The sequence below is a fragment of the Microtus pennsylvanicus genome, chromosome 8 (genome assembly GCF_037038515.1).
Source record: "Microtus pennsylvanicus isolate mMicPen1 chromosome 8, mMicPen1.hap1, whole genome shotgun sequence".
Lineage (NCBI taxonomy): Eukaryota > Metazoa > Chordata > Mammalia > Rodentia > Cricetidae > Microtus > Microtus pennsylvanicus.
Window position 1 is genome coordinate 12,273,473 of NC_134586.1, and position 20,505 is coordinate 12,293,977.

The following is a 20,505-nucleotide window of genomic DNA, read 5'->3' on the forward strand; positions in this document are numbered from 1 at the left end:
GGTGTCTGGTGCCCAGGACTTTCAACTCCACCCATGTCCACCTCTGACAGCAAGCAGCCTCATCATGGTAAGCATCCATTTATCTACTGTAGCTGGCCTCGTTTCTACATCCCTGCCCCTCCTCCAGGAACCTTACGTTTTTGAAATGTATGTCTTATTTAGACAATGGTGGGCAAAGTGTAATCATTAGGAGATATGTGCCCATCACACAGCTCTCTGCTATGCCTAGAGAACTGTTGACTGCGGGCTGTACTGTGTACCAGTCAGGTGAGCTGTCTCTGTGACCAAATACCTACTGGAGACAACCAAGGGAAGAGGGCTTAGTTTAGCCCATGGTCATACGACCCTGTGCATTTGGAAATAATGTCATCTCGGTGGGATCTTTGTCACAAAGGAAACATGTTCATCTCAGGGTCAACCAGGAAACAGAGAAAGCATAACTCTGAAAAGGACCCGAGGTTGTTGCGATGGCTCAGAGGGTAAGGGTGTGCTTGCTGCCAACCCTGACAAGCTCAGCTCAACCCCTGGAACAAACACGGTATTAAAGAGAATGAACGCTGGAGATAGGTCCTCTGACTTCTATACACAGGTACCTGCACACCAACACACACCAACATACACATACACACATGCACACACACCACAGTGAAAGAGGAGGGGAAGGAATGGGGCCAGGGCACGATACTTAGCTGCAAGTGACTCACTTCCACCAGGGAGATCCACCTGCGACCTTTTACCACCTGTCATTAATGCCATCCTGTGAATTATGGCCCTATCAAGTGAACTCACTCATCCATTAGATCGGAGCCTTCATGATCTACCTTCCTCTGGAGCTGTCCGCACGGACATGCCCATAGCTGTACTTCATCAGCCCTACAGGCCTCCCTCAATCCTATCACACTGACAGCCACAGTGGGCATCACACCAATTATAACACAATCCTAAAGAGTGTGCTGGGACCCCCAGGACAATTAGTGATTTTCATCAAAGATGCTTTCTTTTCCATTTCCATTATGGGATCTTACAGGTATCAATATTAATGGTGTAGAAATTCCAAATTTGACTAAGAATGACTTACACAAATATTCAATAGCACTAAAGTAGGAACCAAGTTTAGTTTTTTTTTATTTCTGATTAAATTATTTTGTTAGCTGAAATCATTTAATAAAACAGATTTTCAACATTTCAATCCATCTGTTCTGCTCCTTAAAATATCACTTTGTCTTACTTCTTTGCTGAGCCAACTCGATAGAAAACAGACGCCTGGGTCAGGCAGACTGCTGCCCCTTCCTCCTACCCAAAGATAGAGTGGATCTGAGGCAGAGCACCGGGGAGTAAGCCTAAACAGAGAGGAGGATGCACACAGCTCCTTTAAGACTTAAAAGAGCCAGGCTCCACTCAAATGGAGAGGAGGCTTAAACAAACAAACAAAACAACCAATTGACCATTATGGATGATTAAGTTCATGGTTGTCTCAGGTGGGCAGTAAAGCCAAGAGTTGTATAGAATCATACGGTTCATGCCCAAAAAGCTGAAGCCAGCCAACCTGGGGCTCTTTTCTCCAAGTTCCTCTTCACTCCTCACTCCCACTGAGTTCTCTGCTGGGTCCACCATCCCTTGGCTTTCACACAGGCATTTCCCTCTCCTTCCTTCCATCTAGCATTGGGCTCCACTGCTCCTAAACAACCATAGTTTCCTGATTTGGTGTTTTATGTTCTCTCCCTGGATCTTGTGTCCTATCTGCTCCTTTGACCTAGAATGTCCTTTCGTTCCTTGTATGAACAGTGAACTCCCACCATCTGCTAAGACTCGGGCCAGGGACTGAAAACATAGCTCAGTTGTCAAGTCCTTGACTAGCAGTCCAGAAGCCCATAGTAAACTAGCTACAGTGAGAAACACTTGTAATTCTAGCATGTGGAGGATGGATGTGGATGAGGTCATCCTCAGACAAAATAGCAGATTCAAGCCCAGTGCAGACTACAAGAGTCCGGTCTCAGAAAAGAGAGGAAAGGAGGAGGAATGGTGTGGGAAGTTCTTCTGTATATGTGTTGCTTTTATTGGTCAATAAAGAAACTGCTTTCAGCCAATGGCTTAACAGAATATAGCCAGGCTTGAAAAGATATATAGAGAGAGTCAGAGAGAAGCCATGTAGCCCCATCGAAGACAGATGCCAGATAGAACTTTTTTTACCTGGTAAGCCACAGCCATGTGGCGATACACAGGTTAATGGAGATGGGTTAATTTAAGATATAAGAGGTAGCTAGAAATATGCCTAAGCTATTGGCCATGCACTGTTTCAAATAGTTTCTGAGTGATGGTTTCAGGAGTCTGGGCGGCCGGGAAATGAACAAGAAGCCTCCTCTAAGGGAAGGGAAGGGGAGGGGAGGTCCCCTTCTTTAGGAACCCTTTCTAATGTTTACAAGTTGCGTGTTTTTGTGCTCCATTCCTCTAAGTGACTTTGCCTTCTACTGTGAGGCCCACCCCTCTATTTGGAATAGCACTGACAGTGTTAAACTCTGTACCTCCCATAGGTGTTTAAAACCTTAAGCAAAGTATGTGACAGTGGATAGAACTCAAGTAAGATGAGGGCTTCTCCAAGTTCAGACACTGGCTCATCTTACCCTCCCCGGGGCACAAAGCACTTTGGATCTCAAGGAGAGAAAAATGGTGGAAGTCTAGAAGGGATGCTGGGGCACATTCTCCTTAAAAAATAACTTCCAACGCAATGTACCCCCCACCTGAGGGTACAGCCCACGAGGCCAGTGCTTACACTGAAGCAACCACTTGCCACAGCTCCCTCTGAGGCATCGACTGGAAAATGTAGCAGGAATTACCTGTCCCAGCATCAGCTCCGGCTGCAAAAAATATCATTAATGGTCATAAAATTACCCGGCCCCATATTTAATCCAGCCACAGAATTTGCCTCTGTGACCTCCCATAGCAGTGAATTATATAAGTGACAATCTCATTTTATTAGCACTTCATTTGCTACTCTTTAATTTCATCAAATAACCCTTGTTCTCCTATTATGGGGTCTGGGGAAGAAAGGATTGTGTGACCTTTGTTATGTCCTTTATAACACTTACAATTCCAATCAAGTACCCTTTAGGGTCTCCTCACCAGGAGAAACGCACGACTGTAATACATACACTCTCCTCATGACCATAGACTCCTCTGCTCCAGAGGCCATGAGGAGATTCAAGTTCACAGGTCTTTGGGGAGAACAGACATGAAACCGTAATTGGAAGGCAGCAGTGCCCTCCTCACGCTTTCTGATGACAAAAGCCCGACTGTGTTTCTCAGAATGTCACTTTGGTGACATGCAGGCCCTCCGCCAGTTATTAACTTGTTCTCAAGTATTTGTCTCTTTTTTTAAATTTTTCTTATTTGAGTCTCAGTGGGCAGAGGGGCTTCTTAGTCTCCCCAGCACCTTATTTTCATTTGTTTGGGTCCTTCACATAGTTCCTCACCCATGTGGTATGAAATAACAACCCTCCATGAGGAGAAACATGTTGACTTCGCCTCTGTTCCTCAAAAACAAAAATCATGACACATTATTAGACAAAACATTCTCCAGAAGGGAAGAATTTCAATTCATTTTAACGGTTCCACCTAAACCTGTTCCCGGTACTGTCTCCAAGCGCCTCGCTTTCCAACGTGCATGTGAGTATTTAACACCCCTCATGTTCCCAAGTACCTTTCTTAGCTATGCCCACACAGCTGCCTGTTATTTCAGTATTGTTTGTTTTCAGGTCTAATTTGCATCCTCCCAGGAATCAGCCACACCCTCCCAGCTGTGCAGGTGTACAACACAGAAAGATCTCGCCACTAGATGCAAGTTAGTGCAATTATCAGTCACTGAAATGGGTGAAGTATGTCATGAGCATGTCTGATCTGTCGACCCTCACCTTGGAAAGGGGTGGGCTGGCTAGAACAAAGACACCGGGACGCTACTGCTAATTTCAAATGTAACTTCCACAGTAAATGGGAAGATATCACCTTTACTAGTTTCTAGCCCCCAAAAATATAGAAATCAGCTTTGCTGTGAGCCTCGTCCTTAACTGGGGGCAGGTAAGCTCCATCAGGAGCCTTCTTTCAAGAGTCACCCATCTATCAGCCTTGGAAGGGGAGGGGTTTGAGGGCAACTGTGAACTTTCTGGGCACTAGGCAAAACTACTACTCTGCCTGTTACACTGGTCCTGAGAATCCAGATGTTAAGAACCCAAACACCTACAGCCAGGCAGCAGACACTGCCCAGCCTGGACAGACCTTTCTAACGATACAGCTCCCTCTGCTAATTGCACCAACCCTCAAGTTCCTACCCAACACACATTCGCCTACAGGGAGTGGTCCAAATGTGGCTGAGGAATAAATTCGTATATCCTTCAAACAACTACAACCTAGATGGTCTGTACCAAGATAAAGACAGACTTGATCTCACAGTTCTGCCTCTGTGCCAAACGTCTGTCCTCTCCCACCGAGCTGTCATGTCTGGGGTGTCTTGCATCCATACCTAAATGGGTTACAACCCTTTCGGGGTATCATCACAGTAGAAGAGAGCCGCGGGACATGTCGCACAGTGGTTGCAGTCTTGCACCTTGCTCTGCCTGGCAAAATCATATCTTGAGCTTAAGGTTTTCCCTCCTCCCTTTATTCTCCATCCATCCTTACGATACTAGCCACTGCTCTGCAATAATCAGCTGCCATTTCGGAAAACTCTCTTTCTCCATTTATCAGGTATCACCAGGAGGGTGATCTGAGCACTGAAAGGACCTAGTCTCTTATTCTAGAAACTTCTGGACAGTTCTTGAGCTGGTTTTCAGGTCCAACTGCTCCCAGGATCCTGAGGATTGTTCACTCAGTTGTAGGCAGAGACAGCACATTTGTTTTCTGGCCCCCCCAGACCCGAATAATAACACAGAAACTATATTAATTACAATCCATGGAAGTATCTTTTATAGGACTATAAATAAGATCTTTTGAGGGTGTTATCTTACGTCTCCTAACAGCTATAACTTCATATTAACCCTGACACCTTACATTCCCAGCAAAGAGCTATTAACTGATCAATTGAGAATCACTAGTACTTTTTAATTAAAATTCATATTCAGAATTTGCATTTTAAATTCATATCTATTTACAAATAACCATGTCCTATGTAGCCTTAACTGTCGACTTCTCACAGGGAATCTCAATAAAGACCAGAATGGCCTGTGGGCAAGTAGATGGGGAAATGTCTTGATAGTTAATTGATGGAGGAGGGCCCAGTCCACTGTGGGTGGTGAGATTACTTAGCCAATGGTCCTGGGCTACAAACGAAAGCTGGCGGAACATGGGCCTGTGTGAGGCAGCATCCTCTACGGTTTCTGCTTCTAGTCCCTGCTTGAGGTCCTTCCCCGCTCTCCTCCATGACGGACTATAACCTAGCTCCTACTCCGCCATCCTCCATGACGGACTATAACCTAGCTCCTACCCCGCCATCCTCCATGACTGACTATAATCCAGTTCCTACTCCGCCATCCTCCATGACGGACTATAACCTAGCTCCTACCCAGCCCTCCTCCATGACAAACTATAACCTAGCTCCTACTCTGCCATCCTCCATGACGGACTATAATCTGTAATCTGAGATAAGCCTTTTCCTCCCCAAAGCTGCTTCTAGAGTATTTATCACAGCCACAGAAAGGAAGTAAGAACACATGTATTATCTTAAAAGGTGACAATATGGCACCAGTGAATCTAGCTGAATAAACACACTATAATGTGAAAATTGGCCAATTTTCAAAAACACTCAACCTTGGGATTTGAATCGTGAATGTCCCCCGCGAGTCTATGCTCTGAGTGCTCTGTCTCCAATTCACAGAGCTATTTTGGAAGGAGATAGAGCCTGGCTGACTAAAGAGAGTGGACAGGGGGCAGGCCTTCAAAGGCTGCACCCATGCGTGCTTCGGGCTCTAACTCACAAGCAAGCAGCCACAGAGGACACTCTGTCATATCCTCTACACTGTACGGTAAACTTTAAGACCAGCCAAGATGTTCATTATGTGGTTTTTTCCAGGTATCTTGATCACAGAAATGTAAAAGGCACACAGTTGCTGATCAAGAAAAAACAACTGAGGTGGCTAAGATCCTAGAAGGCGGGGCGCACAATATCCACCACTAGTCATATTTCCGCACGAAGGAAAGCAAACCCATTTGAAGGTGTTACATACACGTCTAATTTGAACTCCCACCGCATCCCAGCATTCTATGAAAGGAGTTCCTTGCCCACACATTGGGCAGCTTGTACCTGTCCATCCTACCTGTCGTGCCCAGGGCTACCTACAACCGAGCTTTCATTCACCAACTCCTAAAGCCTCAAGGAACATAGGCAGAAGAATCAGGATCTTAGGCCATGGGATTTCAAAACCCAATCTCTAGGAACAAGACTCGGGCTTAGATTCCCAGCACTTACATAAGAAGCTGAGTCTGGCAGCATGAACCAGTAACCCTAGCACTGGGGAGGAGTTGTCAGGAGGAAGCCTACGTGTTGTAGGCCCAACAGTCAGCTGACGAGAGGTCGTGTCTTAAGACATACATGGAGCAGGATCTAGCAAGAGACCAGATGTCAACCTCCAGCATCCTTCTAAATACATCAAAGCATAGGCTCACACACAAGTATGCACGTCAACACACACACACACACACACACACACACACACACACACCAATTTCCTTTCAAAACAGGGACCGGGGCTACACTTAATTAACTGAGCCAACACCCAAAAGTATATATTTTACTCACAGAAAAGTTTAAACAGAGCGGTCTACAAACACACAAACAAGTTCTCAAACTGGGGTACGGGGTACGAGATTGTCCTTTAAACCAAACTCAGCACCATTCTGAAAGACAAGACTGAACATGTGACGCACATTTATGTCTTCCATTACCCTGTGACTTACAAGAAATAACTGAATGCTGTGTAGATATCAACTTTCCAGTCTCATGCTCTACAGGAATGCCTTGATCTGTGCTTAACTACACACATATGCACAGACACACACGCGCACGCACACACATATGCACACATGCACACATGCACACACATACACATGCACCTGTGCACGCACACACACACATATGCATACACACATACATGTGAACGCACACACAGACATTCACACACCCAAAGCACACTCCCAGGCAGAAGGGGTTTAGATTGTAGATTTACCTCTCCAACACGGAGACAGGTAACTTGAGCTAAAGTCCTGACTGCAAGAGCACAGGGCTTGAGGGAAAAATATTTCCCCAAACAAACTAAGCAGCCCTGAGCACAGTGACTGCAGAGCTGCCTGGGAGTGTCTGTTCTTGGACTGGATTAGAGTGGGAATCGCCACCTGCTGGGTGCTGATTCAAAACACTGCTTCCCGAAGTACCTGATCTTCCACAGCTCTCCTTAGGAGGAAGTAAGTTCTTTGTGGCATAGGTTTTGACAAGGCGGGCTGGTTCCCTGAGCTTTCAGATGCTCTGTGACAATCACCAGAAACCTTAAAGCGCTGCCCCTCCAAAAGAAGTGATTAGACATGGTCGCTCAGAAGTCCCCTTGTGCTATTGTGACAGTAACTGAAAGAATGCGCAACCAGCTGCCAGCCCACTGACCCAGGGAACCCCAAGGTGGGGGGGGAAGTCATGTGACCAGCTGGGTTTTGTTCCACACTCACAGAGAAACCTGCTCTGGTCTACAAGGCAGGGTTTAACAGGCACAGAGACAGAAAGCTGAAGGGGGAAAGTCCTTAACATTGCCTATGCAATGAAGAGCGGCCAGTGAGACTGTAAGCTCCAGACAGAGCAGGCCGGGCCCCCCACGCCAGCACTGCCTTGAGTTACATATGCTAAGCTGTACCACTCAATTACCACTTCTTCCTTAACAGCCTTTCCTGTTTCTTCAAGGAAAAGTAGCTCTTTAGACTGTCAGAGTTTCACCCTTTGGTGGGGACTGAAAATTTATTATCCTCCCACACGGTTACCGAGGGGTGGAATATAGGGTGACAAAACGCTGTTGCACCCCAAAACAAAACTCCACACACACACACACCCAGGGCCATCCTTAATATCAGCTGCCTGAAGTTCAGCTAACAATTCAAACGGGGCGGCCCACATGTCTTCATTTGTGTACCCACAGAATGTTCCCCACTTTACCCAAGAGCTAAATACAAAAATAGTTAAATTTTAAAGTAATTTTCTCTTTCTTAGCTTTGAGACTCTTTATAAGGGCCAAGGACGAAGCTCAGTAGGTAGAATGCCTGCCTCACGTACAGGAAGCCCTGGGTTCCAGCCCCAGAATAAGAAAAAGGCAGAAGGAAAGTTCATAAAAGTGGGGGGTTTAAGTTTAGCTCCCAAGGCCAGGGACAGCTCCACTAGCAGAGCTGACGAGCAAGGTCCCCAGATGTTTGGAACAGTGACAGCATGTCCCAAAGTCAAAGCAAAGGCCACGATGTCCTGAAGAGCACAAAGCTCACGTGATGGTGGTGTGCGAGTGGGGGAGCAGGAACGGGGCCCAGTGACCGAGAAAAAGGAGGACGATGGCTGAGCTGGATACATCACCAGCCAGGAGGCTGCGGTGGACGATGGGCTTGTAGCTCAGCTGGTAGGATGCTTGCCTAGCGTGCAGGAAGCCTGGGTCTGACGTTAGCATGCACTGCACATAGGAATCCCAGCACTCGGGAGGCAAAGAGGGGATCTGAACTTGGAGGTCTTTCTCAGCTACACACAGAGCTTGAGTCCATCTGGGATACATGGGACTCTGCGCACACACACAAAGTTGTGTCATGGAAGGCAGTGCTCTATGTGATGGGAGAGATAGAGAGGCCGAGCAAACCCACAGTCTACCCTCAGGAAGGTAAACATCGCTACCACATACATACACTGGGGACCACGGAGAGTCCAGGAGACCAGCGGAGACCAAGAGTGCCGACTGGAGACGGTGACTGGGGATCGTGAGGTCTGATATTTCAGAGGAAAATAAAGAAGCAGGCATCACTCATCAAGTTGGGGGTGACCTAAGTTAATCTTCTAGGGTAGAAATACAGATTGAGGGCACTGAAAACCAGAGACTCAATTACTAGTTCAAGGTCACACAGTGTCTGCCAGCCCTACAAGGGAAACTCTGGTCACTGGATTCCCAAGCTGAAGTTATTTCTAAGGAGTCATATAAATAATCCCTGCAGTGGGGCTGGAGAGATGGCTCAGCAGTTGAATATTGATGGGGAAGCTCAGCCAATCACATCTGGCTAGGGTGTGGCCGCCTGGAGCCCGGGTAGAAAAACAGGGGTAGATAGGTATGCACTCTCTCTACGTGGTGCTTGACGGACCATTTTGGATTTCGGCCCTTCTACTCTTGTAGCATGAGTTCCCCCTTTTTTCAATTATTAAATTATATCTGTTGTTCTTGAGCTGGTCTGGTTACTTATCATCAACAGAATATGTCCTGCTGTTCTAGAGAACCAGAGATTGAGTCCCAGCACCCATGTCAGAAGGTTCACAACTGCCTGTGTCTCCAGCTCCGGGGGGATCCAATGCCTCTGGTGTCTGTAGGCACCTGCACATGTGCTCACAAACCACCACAAACACACACACACACACACACACATATTTGAAAAGTAAAGATTATATGCCTAATATGAAATGGAAGTATATTTTAAAAACCAAATAAAAAAACCTGAAAAGTAAATGTAATTGTTCTACTTGAATAAAAACAAACGGAGCATAGTGGTACATGTCTCTAATCCCAGTACTTGGGATGCAGATCTTTGAGTCCGAGGCCATCATGGTCTAGAGAGTGAGTTCCAGGAAAGTCAAGGCTATCCAGAGAAACCCTGTCTCAAAAAACCAGGAAACAAAAAAGAACAAAAACCAAGGAGTTCAATGCGATGGAGCTTTTCCTGTAGGGGACCAAAAGTCCTGGACCCACCGCAGTTTTACCACCATGTGCTTCAGTTGTCACAGAATGAGTGTGACAGAGAGGGGAGGACTGAGTGGAAGCAGACGTTACAACTATAACCAATGCTCTGTCAGGCAGAGCGGTAAACACAAAATAAAGGCTCTGTGCTCAGACGGCTCGGTCAGTCAGCAAAGCACTAGCTTTGCAAGCGTGAGGACCCGGGTCCAGACTCTCAGCATCCACATAAAAGACAACAGTGCTGTCATGCACCTGCAATCACATGCGCTGCGGAATCCTACTCAAGGCGAAGGCAGGAGACTTCCTGGATCTCACTGCCCCGCTAGTCTACGCAAAATGGTGAAACCCAGGTCCAGTGAGAGACCCTGTCTCAAAAAATAAGGTAGAGAGCAACTAAGGAAAACAACGAACACTGACATTTATGAGATGCCTAGAGAGAAGGGCGATGAAACTTAGGCTTGAAAGCCAAGAGACTTGAGCCAGCCAGACAAGGAAGGGGAAGTCTATAGGGAGACTTAAGCACAACCACGGCTGTGTGAACAGCCACTGAAGAGAACACATGGCTCCTGACAGATTCTCGAAGTCTCAGAGATTATATGTTGGCTTTTGTCTTGTTTCGAAGAGGATTTTTAGAGTAGCTTTAGGTTTTCAAAAACAGAGCAGAGGTCACAAAGATGCCCATGTCCACACAAGCATAACTTCCTCCATTATCAACATCCGCCACCACAGTAGCACATGTCTGTACGCTGAGACTGCTCAGACCCAAAATAATCACACAGAAACTATATTAATTACAACATAGCTTGGCCAATAGCTTAGGCTTCTTATTAAGTAACTCTTACATCTTAAATTAACCCATAATTCTTGTCTGTGTTAGCCACATGGCTTGGTACCTTTTATCAGTGAGGCATTCTCATCTTGCTTCCTCTGTGTCTGGGTGATGACTGCAGATTGAGCCTTTCCTCTTCCCAGAATTCTCCTAGTCTGCTCAACCTACCTATACTTCCTGCCTGGCTACTGGCCAATCAGAAAGTTATTAAACCAATACAAGTGACAAATCTTTACAGGATACAAGACCACTGTCCCATAGTATACCTCAAACCAAGTGCCCTGGCCTTACAAATTCAGAAAGGACAAACCAGGTACAGAAGTCCCTGTTCGAGGTTAAGGCCCCCTTTGTCCTTCACAGAGAAACTTCAGTGCATCCAGGGAAACATATGCAGCCAACAGAGATTCTCTGATGGCCATTAAAGGGTGCCTGGTTTCAGGTTGGCCTGCTGTGAAAAGGAAACAGTAATGAGGGCAAAGGGACATAAGAGAGGGTGACTTGGTACGGCGACACCCAGATATGCAAATAGCACCACAAGACCCATTCCTTTCTACACTAATAAATTACTCAACAAATGAAAAGTTGTTTTAAGAGCAGATAAACAAGAGAGACACAGAGAGTTCCCACAAGGTGTGAGGCCCTTTTATGACAAGTCTCATTTTCATACCTCATGTCATCCTTGGCCCAGAGTATTGATCCAAAGTGCCAGAAGCCCAGAAGTCTTCCAGTTAGTGTCATCTGCAGCAGGGCACACAGGGGACACAATGCCATTCTCTGACTGGTATTAACCGCATCGTACACACTACTTGCCACTTAAGTTGCCAAAGAATTGTCTCTGTTATCAGATCATTGCTTCAGCCCTGGGACTGCTTGTGTTCAAGCAAGTGATTTTCTACTGTTTAAAAATGTCTCCAGTGTCCGGTGTAGTGGCTCTGGCCTGTAATCTCAGCAGCCAGGAGGCTGAGGCAGGAAGGGTATAAACTCCAGGTTAGCCTGGGCTAGTCAAACCATTTCAAACATTCATAGCAAAATACAGAAAGCCCTGCTAAACTGCAGGCATTTTCATCTTTTCCAATGAGGGGTGTGTGTGTGTGTGTGTGTGTGTGTGTGTGTGTGTGTGTGTGTAGACACATGTGTACAGAGACTCAGTGTGGAGGTCGGAGAACAATTGGCTCTCTCCTTCTGCCTTGAAGCAGGTGCTTGTTTCTGCCACGCTAAACTCTTAAGGACAGCCCTTGGGTTTCTGGGCAAGTGCCCTGTGCCCATCTGCCATGACACAGTAGGAGCGCTGGGGTTACAGACACAAGCCTGCATGGTTTTCAGGCAGGTTCCCGGGCCGGCATGCAAGCCTTGAGGCTTGTGTCCCAGCTTTTCTTCGCTGAGGCACTTCCCGGCCCACTCTAGACATCTGAACGAACTGCGCGCCCTCACTCCGCTACTCTGGACTGCAAGGACATAAGTAGGTCCCTTAGGTATTCTACCAGAAAGCTCATCGGAATCAGGATTCTAATCAGATCATTTCAGTATTTTCCCCTTCCTTTAAAGACCACGACTTGGCATCATTAACTAGAGTCCAAAACAACGCCGGCACCATCCACGCGGAGTCATTTTAGAGAGCAATTACCAGCAGCTACTCCTCTGCCTGCCATTTCTGTGGAGCGAAGCCAGAGACACAAAGAGCAAGGAGTTGGGATGTGAGAGTCTCAGCATTTTAAGAACTATGTACGGCTGCTAGTGCGGAGATTAAACATTTATCCTCCTCTGGCGGCCACTTTGGTTTCCAGGGAACTGACGGTTTCAGCGAGGCGGGCGGAGGAGAGGTACAGCCACAGACGCTCACAGCACACAACAAAGTCTCCTGACATGTTTCAAAGTGCCTTTTCATGCCTTTAATTCAAAGATGAACACATTTCAAGGTGACCCAATCCTCAAGCGACAGTCAGTGTTTTAAAAGGGCCAGAACTCTCCACTTAAACCATTTCTAGTGACATGTTTCAATCGCGTCCTCAAGGGCTCCGTCTGCTGCCTCATTTAGTAGTCTTTCTTTCCAGGCAGAGGCAGCCCATTTTCAATGAGGGCTTGAAGTTTGTCTTTCCTCCTAATAATTAAAATCCACGAGGCTTAGATACTTTTATAAAAAATGTGTTTCAGCACAGCAGGTCCCACAGAGGTCTTTTAATTATTTAATTACACAACAAACGCCAATTATTATTTTATAGTTTTCTATTTATCAAAATAGTACCAGAATAATAAAAGACAGTCTTGATGTGTGTGCTTACAAACAAATGGAGCAGATTTCAAAAGCAAAATCAAAGTGTTCGTAAAAGGACACCCCACTAAAAATTTAGAAATGGACAATCACCATCCTGACTGTGTGACCCATATACAGAATTAGAGCATTTCTGTCTTCTTCAAAATATTAGCTATATGCACTCTAGCAGAATAAGATACACAGGAAATCTGAACATTTGGGCTTCTGTGTTTGAAGAAGACTCTTAGACTGCTGTCTCTCCATTCCTATGCACAAGTCGTCCCCAGAGAAACAACCTCATGGAGGAAGCCCGGACGGCTGTAATCCATCCCTCCCGTCCTCCTGAGGTTCCGAAGACTCTTTGGCAGGTCTCAGCCAGTCGGCATGTCCAGAAATGAGCTCAAGCTGGACTACAGAAGGATGTCCAGCAGTTAGATAAAAGAAAGCAATCCTCAGGAACTTATTAAACACGTCTTCTGTCCTCCAAAAGGAGCCATTTCCCACACCTCCGGCAGAAGGGACATACAGCTCACAGAATATCAAAGCCTTGCTGGCCTCCAGGCTCCCTCAATATCACAAAAACTTGTTAGACATTCCAAGGTCCAAGCTAGCACCCTAACCTTCTCACCCCCTCCTCTACCACTGGCCTCCCTCGCCAGGGTTACTCATCCTTCCTGTAACCCAAATACTGCACTATTCTCTCTTGCTCCGTTCTTCCCATCCCTTGCTCTCTCCTGTGCTCTGCTCTCTATCTCTGGCTGTCTCAGCATCTCCACTGTTCTCTCCTGCTTCCCAGCCCTGGCCATGTCCACTCTGTTTTCTCTTCTCTCTGCCTAGACTCTTCTGGATGCCTCTGGGTGTTCTCTTATTCACAATAAAAACCTTCCACCTAATAGGAGAGCGATCATGCTGGCAGTTTCTTTACTGCGCCCCCTTGAATACAATTTTGTCGGTGGCAGTTTTGTTTAGTTTAGTTTTGAGACAGTCTCATGAATCCCAGGCTGGCCACTACATTGTTAATCTTCTAGCCCCCAGCTCCTAGAACTGGGATCACGTTGCAGTGCTGGAACTAAGCCTAGGGCTTCAGACACGCCAGGCAAACACCGAAGTGACATACCTGCTCTGAGAGATCAGAGAGCAGGCCAGGCTGCCCCTGGGATCCATTCCGTGGGGTAAGACGTTCAGAAGCCACAGAACACCAGCATTCTGCACAGGACCCTCCAAACATCTGTGCATCTGGATACAGAGTTTAAAATGCACCTGGGCTCTTTCTCCGCTTTTCCTTAGACAACTGCCCTAAACCACCAGGGTACAGACAACAAAGGAGGCGCACAAGACAGGCATTTGAACCACCACATTTGGGACAGGGCACAAGTCCAGAGTGGGGCATGGGAGTCCACACAGGTAAAGAAAACACCATGCACACAGCAGACCTGAGTCCAGACACAGGAAGGAAGAAATGAGCTCCCTGGGCCCCTAATTCTTCTTACACAGGCACCTATAAAAACAAAAGGGAAAGACACAGATACAGGGGAACCAGACTGTTCTGTTACCATGACTCATTTCATTGCCTTATAAAGCAGGCATGCTATAACCCTAGCACTTGGGAGGTAGAGGCAGGAGGATTGGGAGTTTGAGGTCACACTCAACCACAAAGAATTCTAGGCCAAACAGGACCATTTCATGGACTGGAGGATGGCTCTGCAGTTAAGGGCATGGGCCTGAATTCAATTCCCAGAACCCACGTGTCAGTTCACAACTGTGTGCAAAGGGATCCAAGTACCCATGTGGTACACAAACACACATGTAGATAAAATTCCCAACAGCAGATCATCAAAAAAATCCACAAACAGAAAAAGATAAATGAAAGATAAGTTGATTTCACATTTACAGTCTTTGTTGTCGTTTCAGATTTTGTATTACACTGGTGGGGTTTAAGAACACTGGCTGCTCTTTCAGAGGACCCGAGTTCTAGGCCCAGCACCCACATGGTGGCTCACAACTTTCTAAAGCTCCAGCCACAGGCTGGAGAGATGGCTCAGCGGATAAGAGCACTAACTATTCTTCCAGAGGTCCTGAGTTCAATTCCTAGCAACCATATGGCATCTCACAACCATCTATAATGGGATCTGATGCCCTTTTCTGGAATAAAGGAGGTATACATATAGATAGATCACTTATATACATAAATAAATATTACAAAAAAAATAAAGCTCCAGCCACTTCCAGGGACAGATGGTAATGACCTGTTCCAGCTTCCAAGGGGATACCAGGAATGTACATGGTATACATATAGATGTATGTGCAGGCAAAACATCCATCCACATAAAAACAAAAACCAGCCAGTGTTAATGACACAGCAGAGACCAAGAGCCTGGAACCGGACCACTGATTATTTGGGATGAAGGCATGTATGTAAAAATGTATGGATAAAGGGGTCTACCACGTGACTCAATGTATTACAATGCAGCTTCTATGATGAGGTTTTCTCTTTCTTCCTTTTTTTGCCTTTTTTTCCTCTTAAATTTTATTTTATTTTTATTGGTGGGAGGTGATGGGTGGGAGCAAGAGCATGATGTGAAAGACACAAATAATAAACTAAAAGAAAGTTTGAAAAGAAAAATGCCAATCTGAAGACTATGAAGTTGGGCCACAGCAAATGGGGAAAAGATATAATCACCGCCTTTGTGGAATAAAAAGCAAGGGGACTTCCTGCCAGGGTGCTGCTGGCAGGGGTGGAGTTCCGGAGCGCCCTTCTTCTAGAGAAAGAGTGGCTGATCAGAGCTACGCTGATTTCAGCCATGTGTCCCTATGGGCTATACCAAGATTGCTTTTTTTTTTTTAATGTATACAATATTCTGTCTGTGTATCTGCCTGCAGCAGAAGAGGGCATCAGATCTCATTTCAGATGGTTGTGAGCCACAATGTGGTTGCTGGGAATTGAACTCAGGACTTTTGGAAGAGCAGGCAATGCTCTTAACCACTGAGCTATCTCTCCAGCCCCCAAAGATTGCTTTCTGTATCAAACAACCACAATTGTGGATATATTCATCTCTTGGTAATATAAGTATCTGTTAAGCTGTCCCTGTTTCCTCTCAAGATCTTTTTGAAATTTTTCCCTTAACAGAAACAGACAGACATACAGCAAGCTGTCACTAAAATGTTTCCCACTTTCCAGAAAGCCTCCAAAGATGCCCAAATTTGAAAGGAAGATCATGCAGGCTAGCTTTATGTCAACGTGCCATTAGCTAGAGTCATCTGAGGTGCTGCCACCCCTGAGCTGGCAGTTCTAGGTTCTATAAGAAAGTATGCTGAGCAAGCCACGAGGATCAAGCCAATAAACAGCGCCCCTCCACAGCCTCTGCATCAGCTCCTGCCGCCAGGTTCCCAGCTGGTTTGAATCCTGTCCTGACTTGGGCAATATATCCCTTTTGTCATCCCCAACTTGTTTTTGGTCACGGTCTGTCACAGCAATAGAAACCCTAAGACAAAGCCACTATCCACCACCCTTGTAAGTGTGAGATATTGTAAATAGAGAAGTCGTCAAACTGCCTTTGAATGACAGCCAAAACTAGGAAGACGCGGTACTTACAGCACAAGTCCACACACAGAACCCAGCTGTACGGACAAGTCACCAAACAGGAAGTTGTTTATTCATCATTGTGAGGGTCCTCCATCTGCCTAGGTCACTCAGGGAGCTAAAGAAAAGCCGTGTTTATGGACACCTACATTTTAAGGCAAAGTCAGAAAAGCCTAGAACATGCTAACAGAGTAATTAGCAGAGGCAGCTGGCATGGAGGACCACCAGATTCTGATGGCTGGGCCTCCCTCCATCTTCTAACACAATCACAGCATCCACACTGGAGAACTTTCACACGGACACATGCTAGGCTGCAAAGCAACGTTCCTTGCAGGAGCTCTCGTCATATAAACCAAGTTGTTCAATACAGATGGCTAAAGACACTTAGGGTCACGCCCGACATCCCAAGCTTGAACCCTAGGTAGCAAATGGAGGAAGGAGAGCCAACTCTGGAGGCTGCACTTTGACCGCCAGAGGTGATCAGAGCATGCACCAACACACACACAAAGTAGATAAATAAATGTCTGGATTAAAGGCTGGAGAGATGTCTCATCTTAAGAGCACTTGTTGCTCTTCCAAAGGACCTATCTGAAACATCAATCCCAGGAGATTGGATGCCCTCTTTTGGTCTCAACAGGCATTGCAAGCATAGGGTACACAGGCAAAACAAGAACATAAAATTAAAAGAAAAAAACCCTTTGATTAATGAAGTCTACAATCTTTCTGGTGATAACTGTACTTTCTAAAATTTTTGTAATAAAAATGTGTTTAAATGAAGTTAATTTCTTTTAAAAATTAACAGTGTTCAATAAAAATATTAAAGTGCCTTCAACCAGCAAAAATCATCAATTAAAGCAATGTTGAAATTAATAGAGAGCAATTTTTCCCTAGGATCTATATATATAGTTCATGTGATTTACTTGAGCAGTTTATATTAAAGCTGTCATTCCTAACAGTTAATGCCACTGCAGGTACAGCATTAACCTACAAAAACAGTAAGAAAAATATAACCTTTACATGGAGGCATAAGAACACATTTCCTATGGCAGCCATTTCTGTCTACCCTGTTACTCTTCAACAAATGAGAGGTGCTTTTTAATGGCTTCTTAAGAAAAGTGGTGTAGGACGTCCTTCTTTGTGTGCTGCTTTCATTCGTTGAATAAGGAGGGTGCCTTGGCCTTTTGATATGGCAGCCCTTATGTGGGCGGAGTAGACAGAACAGAATGCTGGGAAGAAGGGAAATTTGGCAACCACTAAGGCTCTCCTCACCAAGATGGACGCTGGTTAAACTCAGGCTGGTAAGCCACAGTCAAGTGGCAATACACATTAATGGAGATGGGTTAAACTAATATTAGAGTTAGCCAATAGGAGGTTAGAACTAATGGGCCAGGCAGTGTTTAAATGAATACAGTTTCCATGTAATTATTTTGGGTAAAGCTAGCTGGGCAGCTGGGAGCTGGGCAGGACAAAAAGCAGCCCACTCACCTTTTACAACAGAAAAGATCTGTCGTGGTGCCCAGTCTGAACTTACGAATTACGAAAGTGAAAATGAGCCGGGCATGGTCACACGTGCCTTTGACCCTAGCACTCAGGAGGCAGAGGCAAAAGGATCTTGGTGAGTTTGAGGTCAGCCTGGTATCCAGAGCCAGTCCCAGGACAGTCAAAGCTACACAGAGAAACCCTGTCTCAAAAACAAAGAAGTGAAAATGGTTTAACCGCATATCCTGAAAGGAAAATGTGAAGCTTTTAAGTAAATGTTTGGGGAAATTATGTTATCCCCTCCACATGTGCACAGACAGGGACACACCCCCACCTTCACCCCTTACCCCCACCTTCAAGGATCTTCCAACTCAGGGTATGCTCAGCCTGAGTTCAGCCATTGCTAAAGTTTACATTTCAGGGATAGAACTAAAGTCGAAGCCATCATCTGATGGAGGGCAGGGACTGAAATGAAATAAGCCTGGCAGAGGAACTAGGTGCTAAGCAGGCTTACCACTTTCCATTCAGAAAAAACTGTAAACGCTTCAAGTCTAGACTGTTCAAACAAAGCCCTTTTAAAGGGAAAAAAAGTAGCCATGTGTATCACTGACAGTCACTTTCTAAAAGTCAGCCCCTACAAGCAGAACTTCCTGACTCGTTTAATACTGTTACATACTCAACACTAAGTACAGCGAAATCGACCAGAGGCTACGGTATCCTCGCAATATCCGAACCGCCTTCAGACAGCAGTAGCTTCCTAATAAGTTTTACAAGTGAAGATGCTTAAGCACAAAGTGAGTAATTTACCCAAAACCACACGACTAAGAGGATCCAGGATCTAAAACTGTTATACAAAGTTAGATCATTCGCATTTGGCTCGGTTACCTCTTTGCTACGTTTGAATAACAATTTTTAAGTTTTCTTTCCCAGCAATATCTGAACTACTATCAGTAAGATGAAACGCGGTTTTAAAAGGGACATTTTGAAAGCCATCTAAAATCACTTTAAGCAGGTTATGACAACTCTCCCACCAGCGAAGCTAACTTTGGGTATAGCTACGTGGATCCAGCAGTACTCTGTCAGGATTTTCTCTGCGGTTTGTTCTCTTTGCGACCACCCAGCTAGAAAGTGGGAAGGTCTAACCTTCCTTGCTTCTGCTTAAAGGGTAAGATTGCAAAGTGCCAGGCAGCATGAACGTCCTCTGCCTTGATTCAGGTCTCTGCCCGCCAGGGACCGCCCTAGGCGTCCCCGCTCCTCCCCGAGCACGCGACCAGGCGAAGCGGGGAGCTCCTCCTGCCGGCCCTTACCGAGTTCTGAGCCCCGACAGTGCACGGCCATCGTGAAAACCGCCAACAACCAACTCGGGCTAAGGCCGCCTTCCGCACCGGCCTACCTTCTTCCTGCCAAGTGCCCGCCCCGAGCCCCGCCCCGCCCCGAGCCACGCCCCGCCATAGCCACGCCCCTCCGCCCCAGCTGGCCACTACCTTTTTCCCTAGCAGCTCCAGGGCGTAGCGCCCAACCAGGACCTCACACCCATTGCCCTTGCCCTCCTGACCAGGCGCGTGACCTAGGCACGCTTCTGCTCCCGGAAGTCTCCTCGGACCATTTTAATATCGTTACATTGCCAATTGAGGTAAACAGAATGAGTCCTAGGTACGTTCACTGCTACCTATCTAATCGGAGAGAGGCAGTTCTAGAGTGGGCAAAGCTCTGCAACACGAGAAGGGCCTGAACGTAGCCCTCCCTCAGTAGCCCTCAGATGGCTACCAAGGCACGGTCTAGGCCTACCGCACATGGTGATTTCTAGTCTAGACTCAATAAGAGCAGCTAGAACATAAGCCTGGGAAGACCTGGTCTCCCCTTCTATTCCTTTCTTTTCTTTTTTTTTCGAGACAGGGTTTCTCTGTAGCTTTGGAGCCTATCCTGGAACTAGCTCTTGTAGACCAGGCTGGCCTCGAACTCACAAAGATCCGCCTGCCTCTGCTTCCCAAGTGCTGGGATTAAATGCGTGCACCACCACCGCCGGCCGGTTTCTTCTTCTGTTTCTGAGACAGGAATCTGTAAGCATGGCTGCCTTTGTTGAACCAGCGAGCCAGAAACTTTCATACTGCACACTGCTGGGAATGTAGGGGGATGCTATCACATTCGACGAAAGACTTGGTCTCTTTCATTAAAAAGGTGGGGGGGCACGACTTCATTTTTGTGTGTCTACGGACAAGCGTACATCTGTGCAGGTACCTGCAGAGCCAAGGCAGAATTCTCTGGCGCAGGAGTTAAAAGCAGTCATGAGCTGGGAGCCAAACTACTCTTATGAAAGAGCAAGCACTCTGTAAATGCTCATCTCTCCAGCCCTGAAGGGTTTTTTTTTCCCTTAAACTTAGTCCTGTGGATAATTGAATATGTGACCTAGGACACATGTGGCCTTTGT

At 46.2% G+C, this 20,505-nt stretch overlaps 1 protein-coding gene across 1 annotated transcript in view; it reads right to left on the bottom strand.

Annotated features, from left to right (window-relative positions):
• Dera (deoxyribose-phosphate aldolase) overlaps positions 1–19,491 on the bottom strand; it is an 87,950-nt gene extending 68,459 nt beyond the window's left edge. Inside the window, exon 1 of the mRNA XM_075982458.1 lies at positions 19,385–19,491. Coding sequence (XP_075838573.1) covers positions 19,385–19,415 — 31 coding nt within the window. The 5' untranslated portion in view covers positions 19,416–19,491. The remainder of the gene's footprint in view (positions 1–19,384) is intronic.
• Positions 19,492–20,505: the final 1,014 nt, after the last annotated feature.